General features: G+C 44.9%; 6 protein-coding genes across 6 annotated transcripts; 2 read left to right on the top strand and 4 right to left on the bottom strand.

The window, feature by feature from the left end:
- Positions 1-5,684: 5,684 nt before the first annotated feature.
- Positions 5,685-6,359, bottom strand: BO97DRAFT_230422 (uncharacterized protein). The gene has a single exon (XM_025690718.1). It carries the CDS (start codon positions 6,239-6,241, stop codon positions 5,801-5,803), a length of 441 nt encoding a protein of 146 aa, XP_025547160.1. The 5' UTR covers positions 6,242-6,359; the 3' UTR covers positions 5,685-5,800.
- Positions 6,360-10,088, bottom strand: BO97DRAFT_230426 (GTPase-activating protein). Its single transcript, XM_025690719.1, has 3 exons — positions 9,195-10,088; positions 8,771-9,122; positions 6,360-8,714 (listed from the first exon to the last, which is right to left on the bottom strand). The coding sequence occupies exons 1-3, from the start codon at positions 9,991-9,993 to the stop codon at positions 6,479-6,481; spliced, it is 3,387 nt and encodes a 1,128-aa protein (XP_025547159.1). The 5' UTR covers positions 9,994-10,088; the 3' UTR covers positions 6,360-6,478.
- Positions 10,089-10,405: 317 nt separating this feature from the next.
- Positions 10,406-12,257, bottom strand: BO97DRAFT_377506 (uncharacterized protein). The gene is made up of 2 exons (XM_025693063.1): positions 11,810-12,257; positions 10,406-11,748 (listed from the first exon to the last, which is right to left on the bottom strand). Exons 1-2 carry the CDS (start codon positions 12,047-12,049, stop codon positions 10,798-10,800), a joined length of 1,191 nt encoding a protein of 396 aa, XP_025547158.1. The 5' UTR covers positions 12,050-12,257; the 3' UTR covers positions 10,406-10,797.
- A 2,088-nt stretch (positions 12,258-14,345) lies between these two features.
- Positions 14,346-16,114, top strand: BO97DRAFT_418109 (uncharacterized protein; the record flags this gene model as incomplete). The annotated part of the gene is made up of 7 exons (XM_025696507.1): positions 14,346-14,730; positions 14,952-15,268; positions 15,354-15,425; positions 15,529-15,753; positions 15,945-15,969; positions 16,030-16,034; positions 16,073-16,114. The coding sequence occupies 7 exons, from the start codon at positions 14,346-14,348 to the stop codon at positions 16,112-16,114; spliced, it is 1,071 nt and encodes a 356-aa protein (XP_025547157.1).
- A 2,692-nt stretch (positions 16,115-18,806) lies between these two features.
- On the bottom strand, positions 18,807-19,585 carry BO97DRAFT_428812 (uncharacterized protein; the record flags this gene model as incomplete). Its single annotated transcript, XM_025697322.1, has 3 exons — positions 18,807-19,138; positions 19,326-19,351; positions 19,413-19,585. The coding sequence occupies 3 exons, from the start codon at positions 19,583-19,585 to the stop codon at positions 18,807-18,809; spliced, it is 531 nt and encodes a 176-aa protein (XP_025547156.1).
- Positions 19,586-20,284: 699 nt separating this feature from the next.
- On the top strand, positions 20,285-21,884 carry BO97DRAFT_446485 (SDR family oxidoreductase). Its single transcript, XM_025698651.1, has 6 exons — positions 20,285-20,404; positions 20,473-20,731; positions 20,810-20,973; positions 21,031-21,230; positions 21,306-21,456; positions 21,520-21,884. Exons 1-6 carry the CDS (start codon positions 20,350-20,352, stop codon positions 21,642-21,644), a joined length of 954 nt encoding a protein of 317 aa, XP_025547155.1. The 5' UTR covers positions 20,285-20,349; the 3' UTR covers positions 21,645-21,884.
- Positions 21,885-22,423: the final 539 nt, after the last annotated feature.

Genomic DNA, 22,423 nt, shown 5'->3' with positions numbered 1-22,423 from the left:
AATTAGATAATATAATATAAATACTACTAGTAATAATTTTCTTATAACTTTTATATTTTTAGATATTAATAATCTAATACTTAATGATATTCTTTTTATAGAAAATAAAAATATAATAAAATACTTCTATTTTTTTTATAAAATTAAAAAATATTATATTTAATATAATATTACTAGTAATACTAATCTTTTTAATATATTTTATTATTTTAATTAAATCTAGTTATTAAGGTCTTAACTAGATCTAGTTATTAAAATTATAAATATATATATAATATATATAAAGACTAATAATAAAATAATATAATATAAAATCTAGAATATATAATTATAGAAAAAATATAAAATAATAATATATTATATTTAACTAAACTACAGCTATATTCATCATATAATTTAAAATATAAATATAATTAATATTTATTTAGTAATAATAATAAAAAAAATTATATAATAAGATATTACTATTAATAAAATATTATTAAAATAAAAAAATATCTATAAATTATATATAATATAAATAGAAAAATTTTATTATATTTTATTAATTATAATCTTTTTTATTTTATTTTTATTAATAAAATAATATATAATTTTGATAATTATAATATCTAAATAAAAAATAATAGTATAAATCTAAAGTAAGTAATTAATATTATCTAATAAAAATAATAAAAATTTATAATTAATTCTAATTTAAAGATTAAAAATATAATAAGATTTAATTTAATTATAATAAATACTTATAATTATAATTTTTTTAATAATTATTATTAGTATATATTTAGAATAATAAATATATTTTATATCTATAAATATTATAGTAAAAGAATATATAATAAAATTATATAATTTATAGATAATAAAATTCTATTTTTTATTATTATTATATTAAAAAAACTAAATTATTTAAGAATTATTACTAATTTTTTAATATTTTTAAATATTTTAATTATAATCTATAATATAATTAATTAGATTCTTTTATTTAATATAGAAAAATCTATAATAATATAATTAATCTTTTTTATAATATATTAATAATATTTTATATTTGATACTGTATTAAAATAATAATTAGATTTAAATAATTTATTTATTTTTATATTAAACTATTTTATTAAGATTTTAAGATATTTTAAATAGAATAATATCTTTAGATTAAGAAATATTATAAATAAGAAATAGTAATTTATATATATAATTATTATAATAAATAATAGATTTTATATTTATTTATTAATTTTTTAATATTATTAAGTAATAAAGAATATAAGATAATATTTATATATATTTTAATAAATATTTACTAATAAAAATAGTTTAAAAATAAATATTTTATAATAAAAAAAATAATAAAATCTAGAAAATCCTGATATTAATAAAATAAAAAAATATATATAAAAAAACTATTATTAATATAATAAAAATAATATTATATTTCTAAAATAGAAAAGTATTATTTAGAATATATTAATTTAATTTAAATTAATATTATTATTTTCTATTATTAGTTATTATATTTATAAAAATAATTAATTTAATTATTAAAATAATAATATTATATTATTATTTTATAACTAAGAACAGTTACTATTAAAAAAAACTAAATTATTATAATTAATTTATATAATTAAATAATTATTATAATAGAATATTTATATCTAGTTATAAAATAATTATAATATTAATAATTTAGTAAAATCTATATTTTAAATATCTAGATTTTATTATATACTAGGAAAGTAAGAATTAGTCTATATCTATATAATACCAGTACTTTGATTCTATACCTAGCTGACCTTTTCCCTTTATAATATACTTATTTCTAACTTAAAACCTAATAGATATTATATATATATATATATTATCTATATTATAATCTAGTACAGCTAAGCTGTATTTAAGATATAATTAATTAATTTTAGATTTTTTTTATAATAAGTTTTAATTATCTAGTATTTTATTATATTAGATATATAATATATTAAAAATAAATCTAGTTTATAATATATATATTTAGCTTATAATAGATTTATTTATAAAATATTTTTATAATTATTAATTCTTATAAAATACTTTAATTATTAACTATATTTTTTAATTATTATTATTAATATAATCTAGTTATTAGCTACTCTATTTATAAATTTAAATAATAAAGTTTCTTTTAAGTTTTAACTTTATAATAAGATTCTTACAAAATATTTTTATCTATTTTTTCTAGGGTCTAGAATAGAGTAGTTAATAACTAGATTAAGTTAATAATAATAATTAAAAAATATAATTAATAATTAAAGTATTTTATAAGAATTAATAATTATAAAAATACTTTATAAATAAATCTATTATAAATTAAATATATATATTATAAACTAGATTTATTTTTAATATATTATATATCTAATATAATAAAATATTAGATAATTAAAAACTATTATAAAAAAATCTAAAATTAATTAATTATATATTAAATATAGCTTAGCTATACTAGATTATAATTTAAATATTATATATATATATATTAGATTTTAAGTTAGAAATAAGTATATATATATATAGATTCTAATTAGTCTAAATATATTTTTTAATATTCAGTTTTTAACCTGTTTTTTTAGCTGTTAGCCAGTCTAATTTTAAATAAGAGAAAAGATTTATTAAATAAAATAAACTTATAATCTTTTTATTTTCTGCTACTAGTCTAATAGTTTTTTATTAATATATTAATATTATCTTTATTTATATATAAAATTAAGATTAGCTACTATAACCAGGATTTTCTGATACTTAATTTTATACTTTTAAGATATCTTCTTAAAGATATATTTTAAGTTATAAATAGAGTGGCTAACAGTTAAAAAACAGGTTAAAAACTAAATATTAAAAAATATATTTAGACTAATTAAAATCTGTATATCCTTAGTTTTAAGTTAGAATCTAATAGATATATATTATTTATATATATATTATATTTATATTATAGTATAGTATAGCAAAGCTATATTTAATATATAATTAGTTAGTTCTAGATTTTTTTTATAATAATTTTTAATTATCTAGTATTTTATTATATTAGATTTATAATATATTAAAAATAGATTTAATTTATAATATATATATTTAACTTATAATAGATTTATTTATAAGATATTTTTATAATTATTAATTCTTATAAAATACTTTAACTGCTAGCTGTATTTTTTAACTGTTACCATTAACCTGACCTGGCTGTTAGCTACTCTAGTTATAAATCTACTCTATCCGCTGTTGTAGGCTAAATTAAAGAATAAAAATAAAAATTTTTTCAATTTAATTCTCTTTTTTTTCTTCTAATTAATAAGATAGAACTTGTATATTAATAAAACTAATTTAATAATATTTTAATAATATTATATTTAAATTTAAAAAGAGTAAAGCTACTTCTTTAAATACTTAAAATATTCTAGTTTTTAAATAATAACTTTAATCTTATTTACTACTTTTACTATAGAAATAACTTCTTTAATAAAAATAGTAAAACTATCTTACTCTATATTTATAAATAATTTAATAGAAGATATAATACTTCTCTTAGATAATTTAAAAAAAATTAGAAATTATTAATATCTACTATAACAAAGTAAAAAGCTAAAAATTAAGTAAAAAAATAATTAACTATTTATTTTAAAACTAATTCTTAGAAATCTAATCTTTTTTAAGATATAATAGTCTAGCTATATATATTGATAAAGAAGAAGTAGAGTGGCTTAACCTGACCGTTATACCTTAACCTTAACCTGACCTTAACCTGGCGGTCAGGTTAAGGTATGAAAATCAGATTAACCGCAGGTATAACAGTTAACCGCGGTTAACTGTTATACCTGAATCAGGCAGAATCAGGCAGAAACTAGGCCAAATTAGGCAGAAATCAGGCAGAATCAGGCAGGAATCAGGCAGGAATCAGGCAGGAATATTCTGCTGTTCTATACCGCCTTCTTAAATAGGCTTGGTTGCCGAGAAATTTGACCCGCAGGTTAACCGTTGGTTAACCTGGGTAGGAATATATATTTCTTATACCTGACCATTAACCTGCGGTCAGGTATAAAAATTTTGATTAACCTGACCTGACCTGGCCGTTAGCCACTCTAAGAAGAAGAAGTTAGCTATAAATAATATAAATAAACAGATTAAAAGTCCATCAAATTAGTAGAGGCTGGAGGTACTGGATACAGCTACCCCGGGTATTGTACAACAATAAATAAATAAGAAATAGATAGCTGAGATATTAATAAAATAATAATTATTAATAATTCAAGCTGTTAGTAACTCTAATACTAGATAAAAAGAGAAAAGAAAAAATACAGACAGTGCTATACTAGAAAAAAATAATATTTAGATAATATAGTATTATAAGAGAAGGTAGTAAGCTGGGAGTAAGGCAGGCAGTAGAAGAAAGAGGATAAAAAAGTATATCATCTTTTAAAAGAGGACAGACAGGGTTATATAGATTAAGTAGAAGATTTAAGGCAGTAGGTGATAGATACAAAAGTAGTAAGAACAGGGGTGTGATCCCTAAAGCGGATATACTAGGCTGTAAGGGCTAGTAAGACTTTAGTATAGGGCAGGCGGTGGAATACGGTAGATGGACGGTTTAATAAGGGCTGTTTTCAGCGCCCTGCTAACCGTGTCATCGAATACTTAGCAAGTACTTATTTATATTAAAGTATCTACATTAGGGTAATTGCATTAGGATTTTAAGGCTGAAGGTCTTAGCATTAGGGTAAATATATTAGGAAATACCTTATATACTTTTTTAAATTAGGGTGGTTAAGGTTTATTAACTTAGTAACAAATATGGTATTAATCCCTTTATATACTAGAACTATGAAATTCATAATTATTTTATAATAATTTATAAGGTCGTGTGGTTTATTCCTGCTTACTAAGTGGCTTAGCGTCACGTGAAATTCTGAACAACTCACATGAGCCATAAACTACGGTTGTGTGACCTGTGTACACACCAAGGTACAATTCCATCCCGGATATTATACATTAGGTAATACAGTTGAACCCTTACACTATCCGCAAACCCGCCGAACGTTGAACCCCCACTTCCGAATAAGACGAATTTGCCCCGACCCGCCACTGGCAGCTACTATACTATCCACACTTGTATAGTACTGCACCCAGCTATCAGTACAGACTATAGACATCCGGTCCAAGCAAACGGGAAATCCATTGATGGAGGCCGGGTCTGATGAATGAAGCCGGACATGGTCTCTAGTTTGCGGCCCCTGTCCGGAAGATACACTCAACTACACTCACAACACGACATGACACGAGACCCGCACCCCGTATCTGCCTACCCTAGAGAACCATCCGCGCCTCAGGATAACAAGTAGGAATGTCACATATTACAAGATATCAGTCCGTTATCGGGATGATACCGTAGATATCCCAGAAGCTGAGAGTACAGCACATACATCTAGCGCGTGAATGCGAATCCGATATTGAAATCACCCTTCTCTTCTCCTTTCCACCCCCCGCGCCCCCCCAAACACCCCCACCCAACAACCACGATAACGCCATCAACACCTACCACGTACCACGAACATGAATTTCCAAGTGAAACAAACCGGATAAGTCTAGCGCGTGTCCCGTCCGTGCCCGGACTGGCCCTTCTATCCCGGGCACTGCAATGAACCACAAAAAATAGACTAGATATGTGCAGTACATACACAAACAGCACCGATGCACCCACCCAGCTTATAGAAAACCTCAATGCCACTGACTTGAGGAACTCACACCAACCAGCTCGGTCTCAATGGTCCAGAAGAAGAAAGACAAGCGGAATCACGGGAAACTCCGGGGGTCGACGCGGGAAGAGAATCACAGCCTCGAGATAGCTGGCTGCTTGTGTGGGAGACGAGGCGAGGGAGGAAGGATGTTGTTGGATGCGAGGACCTCTGTTTACAGCTATCCCATGAACACCTGGGCGCATAGTAAGTAGTAACTCCCAAGGCAAATATATGATGTATACTATTTCCAGCGTGAGGGTGTGGGAGGAAAGCGGGAAGGAAAAGCGGGAGGCTTTCTGGGTACAGTACTGGACTGTACATACATACATACACACATGCATACGGGCATACAGACATACATAGTGTGAATAGATACAGGACGTAATCTGATTCTTGCGGAGACCATGCGGTTGAGACAAGATGGAGAGAGAACTGTATTTGAGGTATAGGGGTTTGTCCTCCATGACCGGCCCCGGTGGGTCTTGGAGTAGCGGGGTACTTTCTTATCTTTCGAGATCTTTGGAGAAATTCAGAGGTAGACGCAATGAGAGATGCAAGGGTAGCACGGAGAATGGGACGAAGAAAGATGATGTGAGAGCCGAAAGGGTATGTAGATTAGATTAGCTGGGTGGAGACAAGACAGGTTAGGATAAGAATGGTGATGACTGAGCGGGTATGAAAGCTCAGATGAGATCTATTTCCTATGATTCAAATTCAACTTTGCTGACCACGTTGTCGGGGACCGGTGCTGCGGCTTCTGCAGGGGCGTTGGCTGGGTGGCCGTCCTTATCGTCAAGAAGAGAGGCTTCGTCTTTGCCGCGCATGCTGACAACTTCGGCGCCCTCGAGAAGATCCCGATCAGCGTCCCGGACGCTACGGCGGTCCGGGTCGGCGCCGTATGCGCCCGCGCCCCAGCTGGATATGCCCCCGACGATGGTCGGGGCCGAAGTAGGACCGCTGCGGCCATCGTACTCCTCTTCGTCTTCCTCGTCCTCCTCCTCGCCCCGGCCGAGGGCGTTTCGTTCCAGTTCGCGCTGAGCTTCGTCCATGCGCTTCTTGACTTCGGCGGCCATGCGGATTCCATCCGACACAATATTGTCCAGAACGCCGCGGAGACCTCGCCCGGGAGGCACGATACCACCTGATGCGCCTCCAACAGAGGGAGCGGACATGGTACTACTCAGGGGCTTGGGAGCGTTGATGTTGGAGAAGGTCGTGAGATTCGACGAAAGGGAGGTGGCGGTCGCTGCGTATGAGCCATGGTCCGACAGGTGAAATGACTGGGGAAAATAGGAGTCGAAAAATTGTTCCAAGAGCTCGTCAGCTAGAATGACCATGCGGAACGTGGGAAGAGTGATGTGTAGAGGATTGTTGGGGTCAAGGGCCGGATTGGCGCTCTCAGAAATGGTACGGTTCTGTTCTGGGTCGTGCTTTTCTCCCGGATCGAGTTGAGAGGGCTTTTCCATTACCGCTGAATGATCGGACTTGGTATCGCTATCCACATCGATCAGGTCCTCCTCCTCGTCATCACCGATGCTGAAAGACCCCAGTTTGTCCGCAGCCTCATCGGCATCCTGCTGGGCCTCTGCTGCTGCCTTGCTCCCGGGATTACTGGGGTCGGCATACTCGAAACAACGCCGGATGAAGGAACTGACGCTCCCCAGGAATCTTTCATCGGTGCTCAGCTTATCTTCGTAGCGGGCTCGATCGATCGCTCGGAGATCGTCGACCGACTGCGTAGGCGTAATGGTGCCTTCAAAGCCGCGTCTCGAGAGGAATAGAAGGGCCTCAGACATGCGGAGAATGCCTTCTCTATCGACCGTGCCGTTTCCCTCATCGTCGTATAGATCAAAGAAATACTGGATGTTATTCATGATGTCACGCGGGCCCTTCAACCGAGCAAGACCGTTGACAACGTTCTGCAAGCTAATACCTTCTTCGGGATCAGTCGCCCATTTCCGGTACAGCCGTTGCATGAACTCGTGATCGGTGGGTTGATTCTTGTTGTTCCACGACGCTGCCTTGCCCCAGCCTCGGAAGCTGTTGGAGCCCTGCTCGCTACTTGAATCCTTACGCGGCGAGTCCGAAACTGCCCACTTCGCCGTGACAGCCAGGAACTCTCGGAAAGCATCATAATCCATATGGGTCGGACTAGGACCGAGACCGACACGGCCAACCTCTCGATCAACGGGAGGCCCGAGAATGGAAGTTCTTTCGACTCGTTTCTTTTCCTGACGTCTTCTCTCTTCCTCCATCAGCTTCTGCCTTTGTTGGTTGTCATACAGGACTTCGTAGTAACGGTCATAGATGGCACCAAGGTCGTCCATGCTGAGCTTCTTGCTGTCCGGACCCAGATTGCGGATGGAAGTGCGTTTGGCGAAACTTTCGATGTTCTCCAGCACAGCGTCTTTGTGCTTTTCTCGTTGCTCGATGATTGTCTGGTGGGTGATTTGAGAGAACTCCTTGAAGGCGACGACCATCAGCTCCTGAAATCTGGTTATCGCGCGGAGCTTGGGGTTCTCAGATCTTGGATGGGCCGACTCATCCAGGCGGGAGAAATACGACTTGAGAACAGAGATGAAAGACCCATCATCCTGGATATCCAAAAGTTCCTCGCCGTTGATCCGAAGAATAGCCAGACCGACCTGGAACAGAACCTTGGGTCCCTCCAGAAAGAAGACGTCCAAGACACGGAAAGCGAACACCAGAGGCATTGAGTTGATATAAAGCGACAGGAACCAAGGAAGAGAGACCACAGAGAGTTGAACGTCGGATTTGGTCAAATGTTCCCAGAGCACAGGCATAGTCTTTTCGACCAGAGACTCGAAGACTTTCTGGTCGAGCAAGGTACCGTACATGGTGGTCGAGTAGTAGCCTGGTAACAGCCGATCGCAGAGTACAGAGAGCAAAAAGAAAGCTTGAGCTTCGGACATGTATCTGCGATAGTCAGCACACAGCCGCAGGAATATATGTGATACGGCAAGGTCGCATACATTAGAAGAGCCGCGACCACGATATTCATCGCCTGACAATATCCGATTTCCGCATTGATCCAGCTGTAGGCCGTAAGGACTCGTCGCAGGCGCCCGATACCTTCTTCACTCTGGAAGCCGGCATACTCCGGCAAACTGCGGTTCAAGTCTTTCTCGATCTCATCGATCGCCAGGGACTCTTGTCCCGAAAACTTGGACAACGTATCCGTGTATAGTTTCGGTGACCGCAACCGGAGGTATAAGGAACCCGAAGTGACCTCCCAAACTTCACCGCGGAGGCGGTTGGGTAGACCCACTCGGATCAACTTGTGGAAGGTAGGCTGACGGATAAGAGTCGCGTTACGACCATTTTCTACCAAGATCATACTCAGCATACGGGCTCCCAACCCAGCTTCTTGTTTTCATACGGGGAAAGGAGTCATACCTCGAAAGTATTCCCCCCACAATCGCATTTTACTGCGGTCTCGAAGTTTGCGAGCATCGCCGGGATAGCGGAAGATCATCCCCAGCCCAGCATCGGGCGGCTGCCGCACTTCCGAGGCATCGCCCTCTGAAGCCTTGCCCTTGGCGCCGGAAAGCAGGTACTCCGAATAGCAGTCATTGACGATAATGCGCAAATTTTCGATTTCCTTCATGCCCTCCCGCAGTCCCTTCTTCAGCCCGTCGCAGAACCGCTCGCAGGCCTGCCTGCTTCCAGCCAGCTGGATGGTGAATCTCTGCGGGGTGAAGCCCGGGGGTTGTTGTTTGCCTAGCGCGCCATTCCAAGTCGTCAAGGCGAGAGAAAAGACATGGCCGAGGCTGTTCAGCCGCTCCACGCGCCGGATGCAGCACAGCGGGATGGTGAACCCATTGCCAGATGGGCCTGTCCCATTGGTTTGTCCGGCCCAATGTGTTGAGGCCGGAAGACTGGAGGAAGGAGCGAAACTTGTGGCCTGGGTGGAGAAGCAGAGAAACCGCTCACTGAGGTGGAGTCGCCCGGCATATCGGTTGCCGGCGTGGTCGAGATTTCGAGGACCATCCCCGGAGGGGGATATGTGGGGGAGAGGAAGGATCAGTTCCGCTGTGATCTCCTGGAGTGGGTTCTGAGAGTCGGGCAGTCGGAATTGTTGGCGAAACAAGGAGGCCTTCGACGGGTTGCGATCGGAGGAAGTGAGCGTTGGTAGGGTGAAATTGGCCGGGTCGATGAAAGACTGGGCCTTCTGAACGAATGACGTCCACTGCATCCTTCTGTCAGTGGAGAGCGACACAGGCTCCGTGAGGTGATAGTGAATCAAGAAAGAGAAAGGAAACGTCTCCGAACGCGCCGGAGGCCAGAGTTCAAGGCTGGCTGACGACCGGGCGGATGCGGGATCGGCTGGAGCTCAAACGGCGAGCAGGACGGGGAGAGTGAGACACAAGGAAACGTAGGAGGTAATCATTTAGGCAAAGAAAAAGAAAAGATCATGGCCTGAGTTAACGCAGCATGATCCGTATAAGAGAGATCCAACTGTGAGCGACAGGAGGACTCGAACTGAGGAGGAGGAGGAGGAGGAGGAAGAAGAAGAGGGGAACGGCTGCGGCGATCGTTCCTGGCAGCCTTCCGGTCCATAGTCACGTGGCGCGCATCCAGCGCAACATAGAAAGAAGTGAGGCAGAGAAAAAAAAATAATATCGATTATATTTCGCTAACTACTGCAAGGTTGAAAGAGTCATCCTCACGGCCCATGCCTACGGTGCCTAGAACACAAGGGTGATAGATGTTACCCTAAAGACTAACATTTTCATACTCCAAACCTGCTCTTAGCAGATCGGAGAAAAGCACGAAGTCACGGCTAAAGGAAAAATAGAGACGGAGGAAGCAAAGGAAAAGTAGAACGAGGCTATATCAATTACGAACGAAGAACCACAGCCAAGGACTTGCCGACACCGATCTATGCTAGAACTTGCTAGAGTCCTTCTCCAGCTAATACACCGGGGCCAAGTGAGAAACGAGATTTCAATCGTCCTAGCCCGGCTAAGGTTGTTCCAGCCGATACTTCATCCAGCGATCAGTGCTTGTCAGAGACATCCTTCAGCACGGCTTCTTCGTCATTGTAAGCAGGAGGGCAATCGTCAGAGGTCTCCACCATGAGACCCTGCTTTTCGAAAACGGTGCCCTGCTCGACAGACTGCCTGGGAGCAGAGCGGCGGTGACGCTGCCACATGAAGACGACGATCTGACCGACCAACATTCCAAGCGCGCTCGCGGCCAAGCCAGCCAAGACACCGAGGAGAGCGGGGACGACGATGAAGCGAACCACGCGGTGCAGAGCATGGGCCAAACGGTCATGGTGATGGTTGTGCATGTGATGACCATGAGGCCCGTCAAACTTGCTCATGTGGCCCTTGAAGTCGTGATGGCCCTTCCCGTCCAGCGGAGGGAAGGGAGGGAATCCTCCCGGGAATCCCTCGGGGTCGAGCTTTCCGTGATCGTGCTCACCGTGGTGATGCTGAGGGTGAGGGGGATGGTCGTGATCGAAGCCATGGGTACCACCACAATGATAGCCCTTGGGCTGGGAAGCGAAGTCGAGCATACGGGCCTTGGCCGCGGCGAACAAGGAGCGCATGCGGTCGAAGAGAAGCTTGCGGAGGCACTTGGGCTTGCCCCGACATTGGGCCCAGGAGCCGCGATCGGGGGTGGTCTCTTCAATCTCGGTCTTCGCCATGAACAAGTCGCCGGTGTGGGCATCGTGGATAAGAGTCAAGGCCACAGTGTCGAGGGGAACCGGGTGACTGTCCAGGTCGAGAACAGTGAATCGAACTTCGACGAGATCCCTCGGGTCGTCCGGAAAAGTCGGGATAGGCATTTCCTCGACGGCATATCCGACAGCGATAGGCTCGGATTCCTGGCCATCGGAAAGTCGGCGCTGGACAGCGGTGATCAGAGTCGGAGGGGGAGGAGGGAAGATCTGACGACCGTTGGCCAGGAGGAAGCCGTTCTCGATGGTGAAGTCGAGTGTCTATGGCGAACATGACCTTAGCGCCTGCGAGCTAAAGATCGAACGGAGTGTGGTCACTTACGAGAGAGGTCTTGTGGCCATCAGTCCAGCTGACTGCTCCGTCCTCACTGACTTCCCGGAAGGGACATTCGGTGCAGGCAAGCTCAACTTGCGACTGCTGAGGGGCATAGACCTCCAGAGGGTGGAAGGGAGGCAAATCGATATCGGGGGCGATAGACTCGCCCTGAATTTCGGGGATAACCAGCAAGGCTTTGGCGCCGAGGGCAAGAGCAGCCCCTACGAAGTACGAGCGAAGCTGCATGGTGGATATGAGGAAAAGGTTTAACGCATGTATGTGCACATAGAGATGGAAAGGAGCGGATGGGGGTAGGTTGGGGTGGCGGGGGGATCGAAAGTGAATTCGAATGCGACGAGTGGATCAGTACAGATATGAGAGATGTCAAGAAGTGAAAAAGTTATGTGAGAGAGAGAGAGAGATGAAGAACAAAACGAAGAGGAAGAAGGTGGTGTGGTAGTAGGTAGTTAGTTAGATGTAGACACTAATAACTAAGGCTGGATGAATTGCCGCCGGGACTCAACGACTCAGGAGGGGCCGAGAGCCTGAGAGCCTGAGCAATGGCGGTGGATACCTGGGGGCAGTTGGTGGAACAGGATTGATTGGTGGACGGATGGGACTGATGACGCATTGGTCTTGGGCCGCTAGTCCTGTTCCGGCATAGCTGACGAATCACCTGTGGCGCTGGCACTGGCACTGCACCACATCCACTCACTGGCAGCCTGGAGCTCCCCAGGCTGCGCTGCACTGCACTGAGGCACAGCCTGAGGCACGTACCTTCGCGGGCACTCAGCCATACCACGTGACCTGGCATTGTGTGGCATAGATCATGCTTCCCAGGTTGCTTATCTCAGCTATCCCTTTATTGTGCTGGCCGAGCAACGTCAGCAGAGATCTGCCGTAACTAAAAACTACATACTAACAAGTACTAGGATATTGTTCATTGTTCATTGTTCATACCAACTGATAGAACTCGAATAAGAGTATGAAAGGGGGAAAACAGAGACAAAAGATAATGACTCGGGAATCATACAGACAAAACAACTCCAAACAACAGAACAGAGATCAAAGACAACAACTCCAACAATAACAACCACACCAGCGAACCAAGTCTTGATGGATACTGGTACTGTCTGCACAATGTCCCTTCTTCCAGTTCGTTCAACTCTCTCCGCAGTTGCATCTTCGTGACAGACCTTCACCTTTGTTCATGTTAAAGATTTCACGTTAGATAGCCCAGCCTCGTTGACATCAAGAGTGTCACAAAACTCCGGCATGGCCTATAAATACACCACTTCAGTATCAAGTTCAACACACGAACTTCGACCGTATCAGCACAGACTTAATCTGGTTTGCACCGTGACATCCAAGATGGCTACTACTGAGACGATCGATATCAGCGGCATCAATAAAATTCTTCTGCTGTATCTCCTCTGGTTGGCCCAGGAGGCTCCCACTCCAGAGATAAGCAGGCTGATCACGTGTATGTTTTTGATGAAGCAAGAAAAGTGCTACACGCACCAATCATTTGGTTCGCCAACACACCGATTTTGTGTGATCTCTCTGGTGATCGAGTATGTCCTCACGGCTACGAGGGAATTCCAGAGAGGTCGGCCGGACCAGGAACTCTTCAAGGCCTGGTGGAGGTGGCTCGAGTGGCAAGGCTGCTTCACCGCCACAGGAAAACATCGCCTCGATCCGTTAAGGAGGTTGATATCTCCGGCCTGAATAAGACCGGATTGATCAAGTATCTCTGGCTATCTGCGGCCCCGAGGCCCAGCTCCCCGGCCTTACTCGGCTTCTTCAGCAACGAGGACGAGGGGGTTGTAGAACACGCGGTCAGTGGTTATGTCGAATCCTTCCACGGACGAGTTCTCCGCTGCGATCTCTCCCGGGATAAAGCTTCTTTCCAGGAATATGTTGACATCTGGGGAATGGATGCATTTGACCTCGCGTTCGAGCGTACTCACATGGAAGGGGTGTGGATCTACGCACAAGAGTTGCTTCAGGAGCACCGCTGAGTGGATTTGGATTCTTCGCTTTTTCCATTGTCCTCAGAATGGCTACTAAGATGTTGTGCCCTGGGAGACTGTTATGATAGCCGCTCGGCTTTCGCACTCCCGGCAGAGGAATATTCGCAGGAGAAGAAGAAGGAGGAGGAAGAGTATGATGACTGGTCCTGGGCGGAGGAGCAGGATGGAGAAGATGGGAACTGATGGCCCCATCCGCTAACACAGAATGAACTGGCAATAGAGTATTGATGTAGAATCGACCCTTTTTCTGGATGCAGATCGTCCTTCGTATTGAACTGTATTGCTTTCAAGAGTTTAAACACGACCAGGTTTCTTGGCGTGATTTGAGACATGCGGACCTCAGTCTGTCTCCCTCACCTCTTCTCTCTTCCTCTTCTCCCCCTTCTGTTCTTCACCCACCTCAACCCCCATTCACCTTCCCTCTCCAAATAGACTCTGAATCCAGCTACCAGATTCATCCTTACTGTTGATTAACCTGTCCCTAGCCCCGAGGTAATCTGCTATTCAGAATGGCTCATCGCTTCCGGAGAAAATTCAAATTGACACAGCAACCCCAAGGCACAACGTCGGAGATGACCGAAGACAGAGATAGGAAACCCGCCCACGCAGAGTGGGAACCAGTTGATATTGGCTGCCGGACTCCAGAGGATGTGAGGCGTTCACATATCTCATCTGTCAGGCGCATCGGTGCGAAAACGTCTAAGTGGGCCGCTAACAGCGACTACACTCCAACCAAGACGGAAGGATCTCAGGCAACATCAGACGAGTTTCTTCTCCTGTCCCACAATTGGGAAGAGTGGGTGCGAAGCAGCCAGGACAACAACTGTGAGGAAACTCCTGAGGACGTCTCTCGGGTAGTTGAACTTTGCGAGAGCAAGCCGACTATATTGCTAGGTAAGTGGCTGCCGTTGCCACTGCTGTCGATTTGTGCTGACATGCTATGGATCGTAGATGTTGCCGAACGCCGGCCGTTGGTAACGGCTTCTGAAGACTCTGTTCTGCAAGCGATATCGATGATGATAATGAGATCACCGAGGTCGATGGCACAGGGACTGAGAAGGTGACCGAGCTGGCAGCGGGCGGTAACACTGGGATTCTACCAATATATTACTCAGGCCAGAGTGTGAACGGAGAAGTTCAACAGTCCTGGACTTCTCAAGCACGGCCATCCCCGCCCGAATCGGTTCAAGCTACACCTCCAGTTCAAGCTCCTAGCAGCACATCTGGCACAACAACTAGCGAACCACCAAAGCAGGCGCGTCAGCACGTGCTAGTCTGCATGAAACAGAAAACCACACCCATCCTGGAGCAGATTGAAATCCCGGAGTGTAATGATCAAACTGGAGAATTCTTTAAGACACTGCGCGACAAATGGAAGTCAAAGGCCTTGATTCTCAAACTCCCAAGATACCTTTTCTTTCATCTCGCAGTTGTACATTTTGTTCAGGTGTATATAAACCGTTCTCTGCATTCACGGCATACAACAGCCAAACCCCTGAAACTTACAATTCTTGCAGTTTGAGTATGTACCCGTACTATCAGGCCATAAGCCAGCATACATCAAGAAAGGAGTCCCCCCTGCCGCCGAGGTAGACGCAGGGAGATACAATTACGAGCCATCCGAAATGGATGTTGAGGCCGCCAAAATCGATTTGCTGCATGATTTGAAGCACACTGGAAAGTATTGGATAGAAAGGATTCCCACAAAGCTCGATGGGAAGTTTGGTTCCGAACCAAGGCAAGAGCCTCAACGGATGGGGTATCCTTGTCCATGAGGAATTGAACTGGGGCTTCTTCTTGGTGTTAGCCTTCGGCACGGTTGTGGCGATATCGATTGCCATCATCATTTGGGCGGCGAAGGGGCGAGATGTACTAGATGCGAATTTTGGCATGGGTTCCTACGTGATCGGCGCGCTGGTAATTATCTGTAAAGTCGCAGTGCCGTGGCTGGAGAGTTACCGCAGCGGTTTTTTCTAGTGGTTATCAGTTGAGTAGACAGCTTCATTTCATCGATCTGTGGAGGCATGGAGCCGAGACCTACAAGGGATTCACTTTGTTGGTGGATATAAATATAGCCATGAATCGAGAGTACTTGCTATCCTGTATAGCAAAGCGAGCCTTCTCACGCCGGTTGTACGCTGTTCAATGAGGTTTAGGCCGGGTCTCGCCGCTTTTTTCTTCTTCTCTAATTAGTAAGTGTAAGTATCCCACTACACTGCACTGCACTGCAATCAAGCTACTGCCCGCTACGATTGATGTCATATCCCCGGCCGAGTGACTGTCCCTCCATTTTGGTTTGTACTGAATTCGACATCAAGGTGTGAGATACACTCCATTTGTTGCACTACAGTACTACCTACTTGAGCTCTAAATCAGTTGAGACAGCAGATAGTTGCAGTATCGGGTGTTTCCACTCCCATCACTCTTCCCCCTAAATCAATCGATCTTATTTCTTCTATCTAAGGGAAAAAGACCTGATCCTTCTCATTCTGTAGAGCGTGAATGACTCCCCCTTTTCTCCTTCTTCTCCCCCTTCCTGGAAACGAAGTTATCGTATTAGATTTTACTCTGGCCCGTGCTGGGTTGGTGGCGCATGAGGTGGATAGGTTCAGGGCCTTCACTGCCAGCGATGGTAGTGGTAACAACTACTGGCATTGAGAGAAAAATCTGGTTCTGGCAGGGGAAGCTATTGAATCCTTCTGAATGCGCTCAATCTTTGCGAATCGGATGTCGTTCCCAGGCCTGGCTGATTAGGGTCAAGACCCCCCCCGCCCTTCTTCTCGCCGGCGGACTGATGTAGCTGATCTCATTGCCACGGGCTCCTCCCCACAGCAGCTTGGGCTGAGGGATTTGAGGGACGACGCGGCAGATCGGCGGTAGGGGTCCCGGTTGTAAAGTACAAAAAACATGATCCTCGTAGCTAGGGAAGATGGAGGGGGGTATAAACAATTATCGTGCGACCGTCGCTCCTGTGCTGTGATTTGCTTCCTACACTCGTTCCGGGAGATTGGTTGTCTCAGCCACATACACACACGTACTTCTCTCTCTCCGTTCCACAGCCCGCCTCTCTCCTCCGGAAGCTTCTCGGACAAAGCGGTATTTTCGTGTTGGCGAAGAGCAGCCTGGTTTACAACCCGCAAGGGAAAAGCAAATGTGCCAGTCACAGAGCCTGCACCCTACTAACTACCCTGCAGGCAGTGAATTGAGGGAGACCCGGCGCTCTGGTTCTGCGGCAACAGCTATGGAACGAAGCACCGGCAGGATCACCATTTGATGAACTCAGCCTTTCCAACCTAGGGGCCCGTATTGGAGTCATTTTCTAACTTTACTAGTGCGTATAGCCGGGTCTCACGATCTAAGGCAGTTGTCCAAGTGTTCGTCCCGCCAAGATGCGCGCGACCAAGCCTGGGCTGGTCCAAGGCCTCGTCGTTCGTATTGTGGTTGGCCTTTTGTATCTTATTTCTTTTTTTTTTAACTTTCTGTTATCGCGGGTAATGAGAGAGTAATAACCAGACGGCATCCGCACTCCTCAATCGACTACGTCAAAGTTCGTTGCCAAGGAGAGGCTGGTCGATTTCTGCTCCTCCCCCGCCAGGTCCGGGGCCCGATGCGTAGCTGCGGGAGGCTCCAGTTAGGGCTGCATCAGATAAGCCCCCGGGTAAAATCATCACGTCACGGGTGTATGAGTTGACAGCCAACGCTGAAGATGCTGCACAACAGAGGATCATACGTAATGCATCACCGACACGGGACAGCGCTGGACAGAAGAAAGGAGGTGTAGGTGCAAACGTCTTGTCGCACAGGTTGGGCAAAAACGGGTTGGGAGCGATAGCGGTGGCTGAACAAGATGGGGAGGAAGAAAAAGCAACGGGTTCGGTCCAGCCCATGTCGATCTCTACCTGCACACGGACCTACTCGTACGACTGACATCTCATTCTACCAATGACCCACGCTTCCGAGCAGCGGAAACATAGTACCTTATCTCTTCACGTGTGCCGGGATTAAAGCCAGGATCCGTACCACAGAGACCCTGGAGATCGGTATCCTGATTAGGAGAATGCTCTGCGCATCCATCGCTCGACGGGAGTACGACCCGCGCTCTGAGCTTTTGAGTTCTTAGGCTCGATACCTGTCCGCCGTCCGATGGGTGCAGTTGTCGGAGAATCAGGGGTTTCCCCGTTCTGACTGAGCAGGTCGGCCGCTGTGAGTTCTGTGTCTGTGGAGTGTGGGGAAATGGAGGATGGACACGTAGGCATGGTTTCTGTCCGACCCTTCAGGTGTCACCTCGGAGTGGTCCTTGAGGGCAAATCGCTGGACGTCAGCCAACACAGACAAAGTTCCCTTATCGAAATGTCAGCTGCATTGCGGCCCGTGCGGCTCTGTGAGCTCAATGGGCCTGGAAAGGCACGACTACCAAGCTTGATGGAGTGAACTGGGCAAACCGGAGGCCCATCTCGCTCAAGTCTCTCCGAGGGGCTGACAATCTTGTGCGAGCAGTCTGCGCTTAGCGGAAACTTGTTGTCATTGAGGAAGTGTAAGAGACTGTGTTATCACCCCCTTGCCCGGGAGGACTGTATGTACTGTACATCTACAGTGACGTGACCGATCATGTAGTGGGCTTCGGGAGGGACAGGATGGATTTGGCATGATCGCATGGTGCGTACAGCACGCAAAGAGATGCAAGGGAGTGACAACAGCAACAACAGAGCGAGTCTCGTGGAAAACTTCTCTTCAATGTCCTTCTCTGGAACAACAGCTCCGCATTCTCTCATCTTGTCAACATTGGTCGCAGAACAGACATCGGCGACTGCCCCCTTCTCTCCTCCTCATCATCCTCCTCATTATCATCACGAGTGTCCGCTCCACCATTCTCCCGACCGTACGCCCTCCGTTCGTTTGCTTGCCCTTTTACAAACTCAAATGTCTGTCTCACCACTCATGCTGGGCCGATTGCTGACCATAAGTGCATATCATCTTTCGACGAGGTTCACCAGGTTCCGCAGTCTCGCAGCGCTCGTAGTCACAATCTCGACCACCGGGTCGTCGGCAATGGCAGATCTTCCCACAGTTCGGCCCCATGCAGTCAGTAAAGATGGCATTCCCATTGACTCGATTTCAGCTTGGCCGGCGGCTCCTTTCGATCGAGCCCATTTGAGGGCCCCAATAAGCCCCATCAATTCCCAGATTGTATCGACGCATTCGCTCTCCTTCTCCTCTTTAGCGCGCCTCTTCCCATTCCTGCTTCGATACATGGCATCCCCAGCGTGAGAAACAATGAGAGGGTGGGAAACGTAGCGATTTTCTGAATGACGGGGTATCAACTTAAGAAAGGATGTTCTCGAGACAAGGGAAGACAAAACTGTGCCGAGAGATGGGCGCGACGAAAAGGCCGACCATTGAGCAGTCTACTGACGCTCCGCACGCGATGAGACATTGGACCTGAAGGAGCGGTGGTGACTATATCTTGCAGCTCAAGCATTCATACTTACCCACCAGCACCTCTAAATAGGTAACTCTATAGCTCCGCGCAAGTGAATCAACGATGTTCCCATAAATAACGACAACAAATTGCGAACCCAGCAGTGATGCTAGCCAGCCCTTCCAAGTCCCCTTCGGGTGTACCGTACAAGCCCTCAAAGACAAATTCCGGATTGGCGCCGCCAGCAAAATCTACCCGCCAGACATCCCCAATTTCATCGATCAAGATATTTGCGGGGTTTGCTATCGCCCCAATAACACCCGTGCTCATGGGTGAAATAGTGTCTTAAGATGGATTTGTTCGAACGATTTTCGGCGTTCCGTGACTTCGATGATGGGGTCCCTCCTTTACCACAATATCACTAGAGTAGTAGGTGGGGTATACATTAACAACAGACCAGGAAGTCCAAATTGACCCCGAGAAGTCCTGGGGCTTGTCTTGTGAAGGAATGTCTGGTTGTCAATCTGGTTTTCGTACACCTCATGCGGATGGACATTACGGAAGTAGGTAACATCTGTTAGCTGGAATTCCGGAATTTCCTGGATCTCCTCCATCAAAGTATACGGCTAGGCTGTCCATCATGGACTCCCAGCCCTGGGATTACAGGGGAGACTCGCAGATGGGACTTCAGGTCGTTTGCGCAAAGTGGCTGGTGTGCTTTGATGAATGGAGTCACCAATGGTAGAAGCAGATGGACGAGTGCGCCATAACCGCAGCAATGACCCGAGCGGTGCCACTCTCCTTATCACTTTTTGAAGATTCATCCGAGTCACTCTCATCGCTGGAGGTGATCAGATTGTCGATTTGTAGAGACTCAACTATCACCAACCGAGACTAGCGGAATGCGGAATGCGGAATGGCGATCGATGCAGTCCGTGCGGCCAAACCAAGCCGAGGTTCCCGAATCCCGTTTCAACCGCGGCTTTGCGTTCGCTTACGGGGGGGGAGGCAACAATCCACCAGCATCCCCTCCTTCATATCACTCCTTTCCCAACACTCATAGACCGGTCTCAAGAAGTTCCATCTCGCCCACAATGCCTTTACCGAAAGAAGAATACCTCAGTGATTCCTGGAAAGATGGCATCTTCGGTATGTCCAAGTCTGATTAATCCCATGCAGGCTGACAGTGTCTAATCAACCCCGACCCTTCTTGGCAGCGAATAAGGTCGTCTTCTGCACGGGAGGCGCTGGCACCATCTGCAGTGCGCAAGTCCGTGCCCTGGTCCATCTCGGCGCCAATGCCTGCATCATCGGCCGCAACGTGGAGAAGACCGAGACGGTAGCCCAAGACATCGCGACCGCTCGTCCGGGCGCCAAGGTCATCGGCATCGGGGCCGTGGACGTGCGCAAGGCCGACAGCCTGAAGGACGCGGCTGAGCGCTGCGTCAAGGAGCTGGGTGGGATTGACTATGTGATGTAAGCATGGATAGACTGTTTTTACGTCCTGCATGCTTGTTGTGCCTTGCTAACCAAGAGCCGGGATGGAACCTGAAGTGCGGGCGCCGCTGGGAACTTCCTGGCTTCGATCAACCAGCTGTCGCCCAATGCGTTCAAGTCGGTCATCGATATCGATGTCCTCGGGTCTTACAATACCCTGAAAGCGACGCTGCCGTATCTGGTCGAGTCGGCTAAGAAGCACCGCGTGGACCCCAATACTCGTGAGTCTCGGATTCGTGTTGATTAGAGCCAGCGTGTGCTGACGTTGGTCTGTGCAGTCAAGCCATCGCCGCTGGGTACGGGCGGTCGAATCATCTTCGTCAGCGCCACCATCCACTATCGGACGATGCCATTCCAGACGCACGTCTCGGTGGCCAAGGCGGGTGTCGATGCTCTATCGCATAGTGCGGCCATTGAGTTTGGTCCATTGGGCGTGACCTCGAACATCATCGCCCCGGGGCCCATCGGAGCGACCGAGGTATGTAACCTGGCTCTTTCCCTTGGCATAGGTGTTGCTGTCTGCATAAGATCTCGGCTAATTTGTGGACTGTAGGGCATGGATCGTCTACTGCCGACCGATAACAAGGAGGCCTACATCAAGTCCCAGCCACTCGGGCGGATGGGCTCCGTGCGCGACATTGCCGATGCCACCGTGTACCTGTTTGCCGATACAGGCAGTTATGTCAGCGGGCAGACCCTTGTTGGTAAGTGTTTCTTCTCGACTAAATTGGTCATCCGCGAGAAGAGGAACTGACACGGTGGGTTAGTCGATGGGGCCTCGTGGCGCATGACAGCCGGGGGAGCAGCACAGGGTGCCTTCCAATACCCGGACTTCCTGCTTTCGGGAGACGCTGTTCCTAATGTCAAGGGGCAGAAGACATCGAAGCTTTGATTCCACGGTTATGGCAGTGGAGACACGGACGTTTTAGAGCTTACGGGGCCATCGCAAGCAGATGCGTGATTTCACCGTGCTTGGTGTAAACAAGAGCTGATATTCGACGGCGGAGGCCGATAGAAGTAATTGGAGAGGGGCGGGTTAATGGTAGGATCTTGTATATGGTTGTACGATCATGGTACTTTCCAGGGTAGGCATAGGCATAGGCATGTATATATGGCTGAGCGACATTGTGGCTATACTTGCGTATTGTGGCTTGTAAGGCATCGCCAGTGAAGTGGACTAGCATCAAATCCAGCTAGCACGTATACCATTCAAGGGGACATATGTTTTGTATCAATAGTAGCGCAAAAGAGATCCGTTCTAGAATCCAGAATCTCACGTATACCAACCTAAGTCTCGAATCATTGTCCCGTCAAGACAGCACTGCGACAAGGTTTTCCATCCACTCGTGCTTCCCATCAACGCCCGACCTCAGGAAGTATCAACTGGTCATCTTTACCTCATTACATGACGGGTACGATGGATCTTCAGATCCCTGAACCGAGATCAACCAAGCCAGTCGACATGGGCCTCAAGACCTAGAAAGTGTAGGTGCACAGCGAATCTGAAGGCTCACAGCGGAGGTGTATGAGTATCGATACCATACTCTCCTAGTACAGCCTCGCAGCACTAGCCTACCACAATGCTTCCCTAAGAACGACCTTAAAGTTCTCACTTTTTAGAGAACGAAGCCCCAAGCCAGCCACTCCCGACGCTCAGACCTACCAACTGAC

Source organism: Aspergillus homomorphus, assembly GCF_003184865.1.
Source record: "Aspergillus homomorphus CBS 101889 unplaced genomic scaffold BO97scaffold_55, whole genome shotgun sequence".
Taxonomy (NCBI): Eukaryota; Fungi; Ascomycota; class Eurotiomycetes; order Eurotiales; family Aspergillaceae; genus Aspergillus; species Aspergillus homomorphus.
This window is presented reverse-complemented; position numbering and strand designations above follow the sequence as displayed.

Excerpts from the sequence above, each read along its gene's own strand:
- BO97DRAFT_230422 (XM_025690718.1), bottom strand. The coding sequence starts at position 6,241 with ATGGAGGACAAACCCCTATACCTCAAATACAGTTCTCTCTCCATCTTG.
- BO97DRAFT_377506 (XM_025693063.1), bottom strand. The coding sequence starts at position 12,049 with ATGCAGCTTCGCTCGTACTTCGTAGGGGCTGCTCTTGCCCTCGGCGCC. Across the intron at positions 11,749-11,809 it reads ATGGCCACAAGACCTCTCTC|ACACTCGACTTCACCATCGA; the intron begins GTAAGTGACCAC and ends TGTTCGCCATAG.
- BO97DRAFT_230426 (XM_025690719.1), bottom strand. The coding sequence starts at position 9,993 with ATGCAGTGGACGTCATTCGTTCAGAAGGCCCAGTCTTTCATCGACCCG. Across the intron at positions 9,123-9,194 it reads GTGGGGGGAATACTTTCGAG|AAAATGGTCGTAACGCGACT; the intron begins GTATGACTCCTT and ends TGATCTTGGTAG. Across the intron at positions 8,715-8,770 it reads GTGGTCGCGGCTCTTCTAAT|ATACATGTCCGAAGCTCAAG; the intron begins GTATGCGACCTT and ends TGACTATCGCAG.
- BO97DRAFT_446485 (XM_025698651.1), top strand. The coding sequence starts at position 20,350 with ATGCCTTTACCGAAAGAAGAATACCTCAGTGATTCCTGGAAAGATGGC. Across the intron at positions 20,732-20,809 it reads GGTGGGATTGACTATGTGAT|TGCGGGCGCCGCTGGGAACT; the intron begins GTAAGCATGGAT and ends TGGAACCTGAAG. Across the intron at positions 20,974-21,030 it reads CCGCGTGGACCCCAATACTC|TCAAGCCATCGCCGCTGGGT; the intron begins GTGAGTCTCGGA and ends TGGTCTGTGCAG.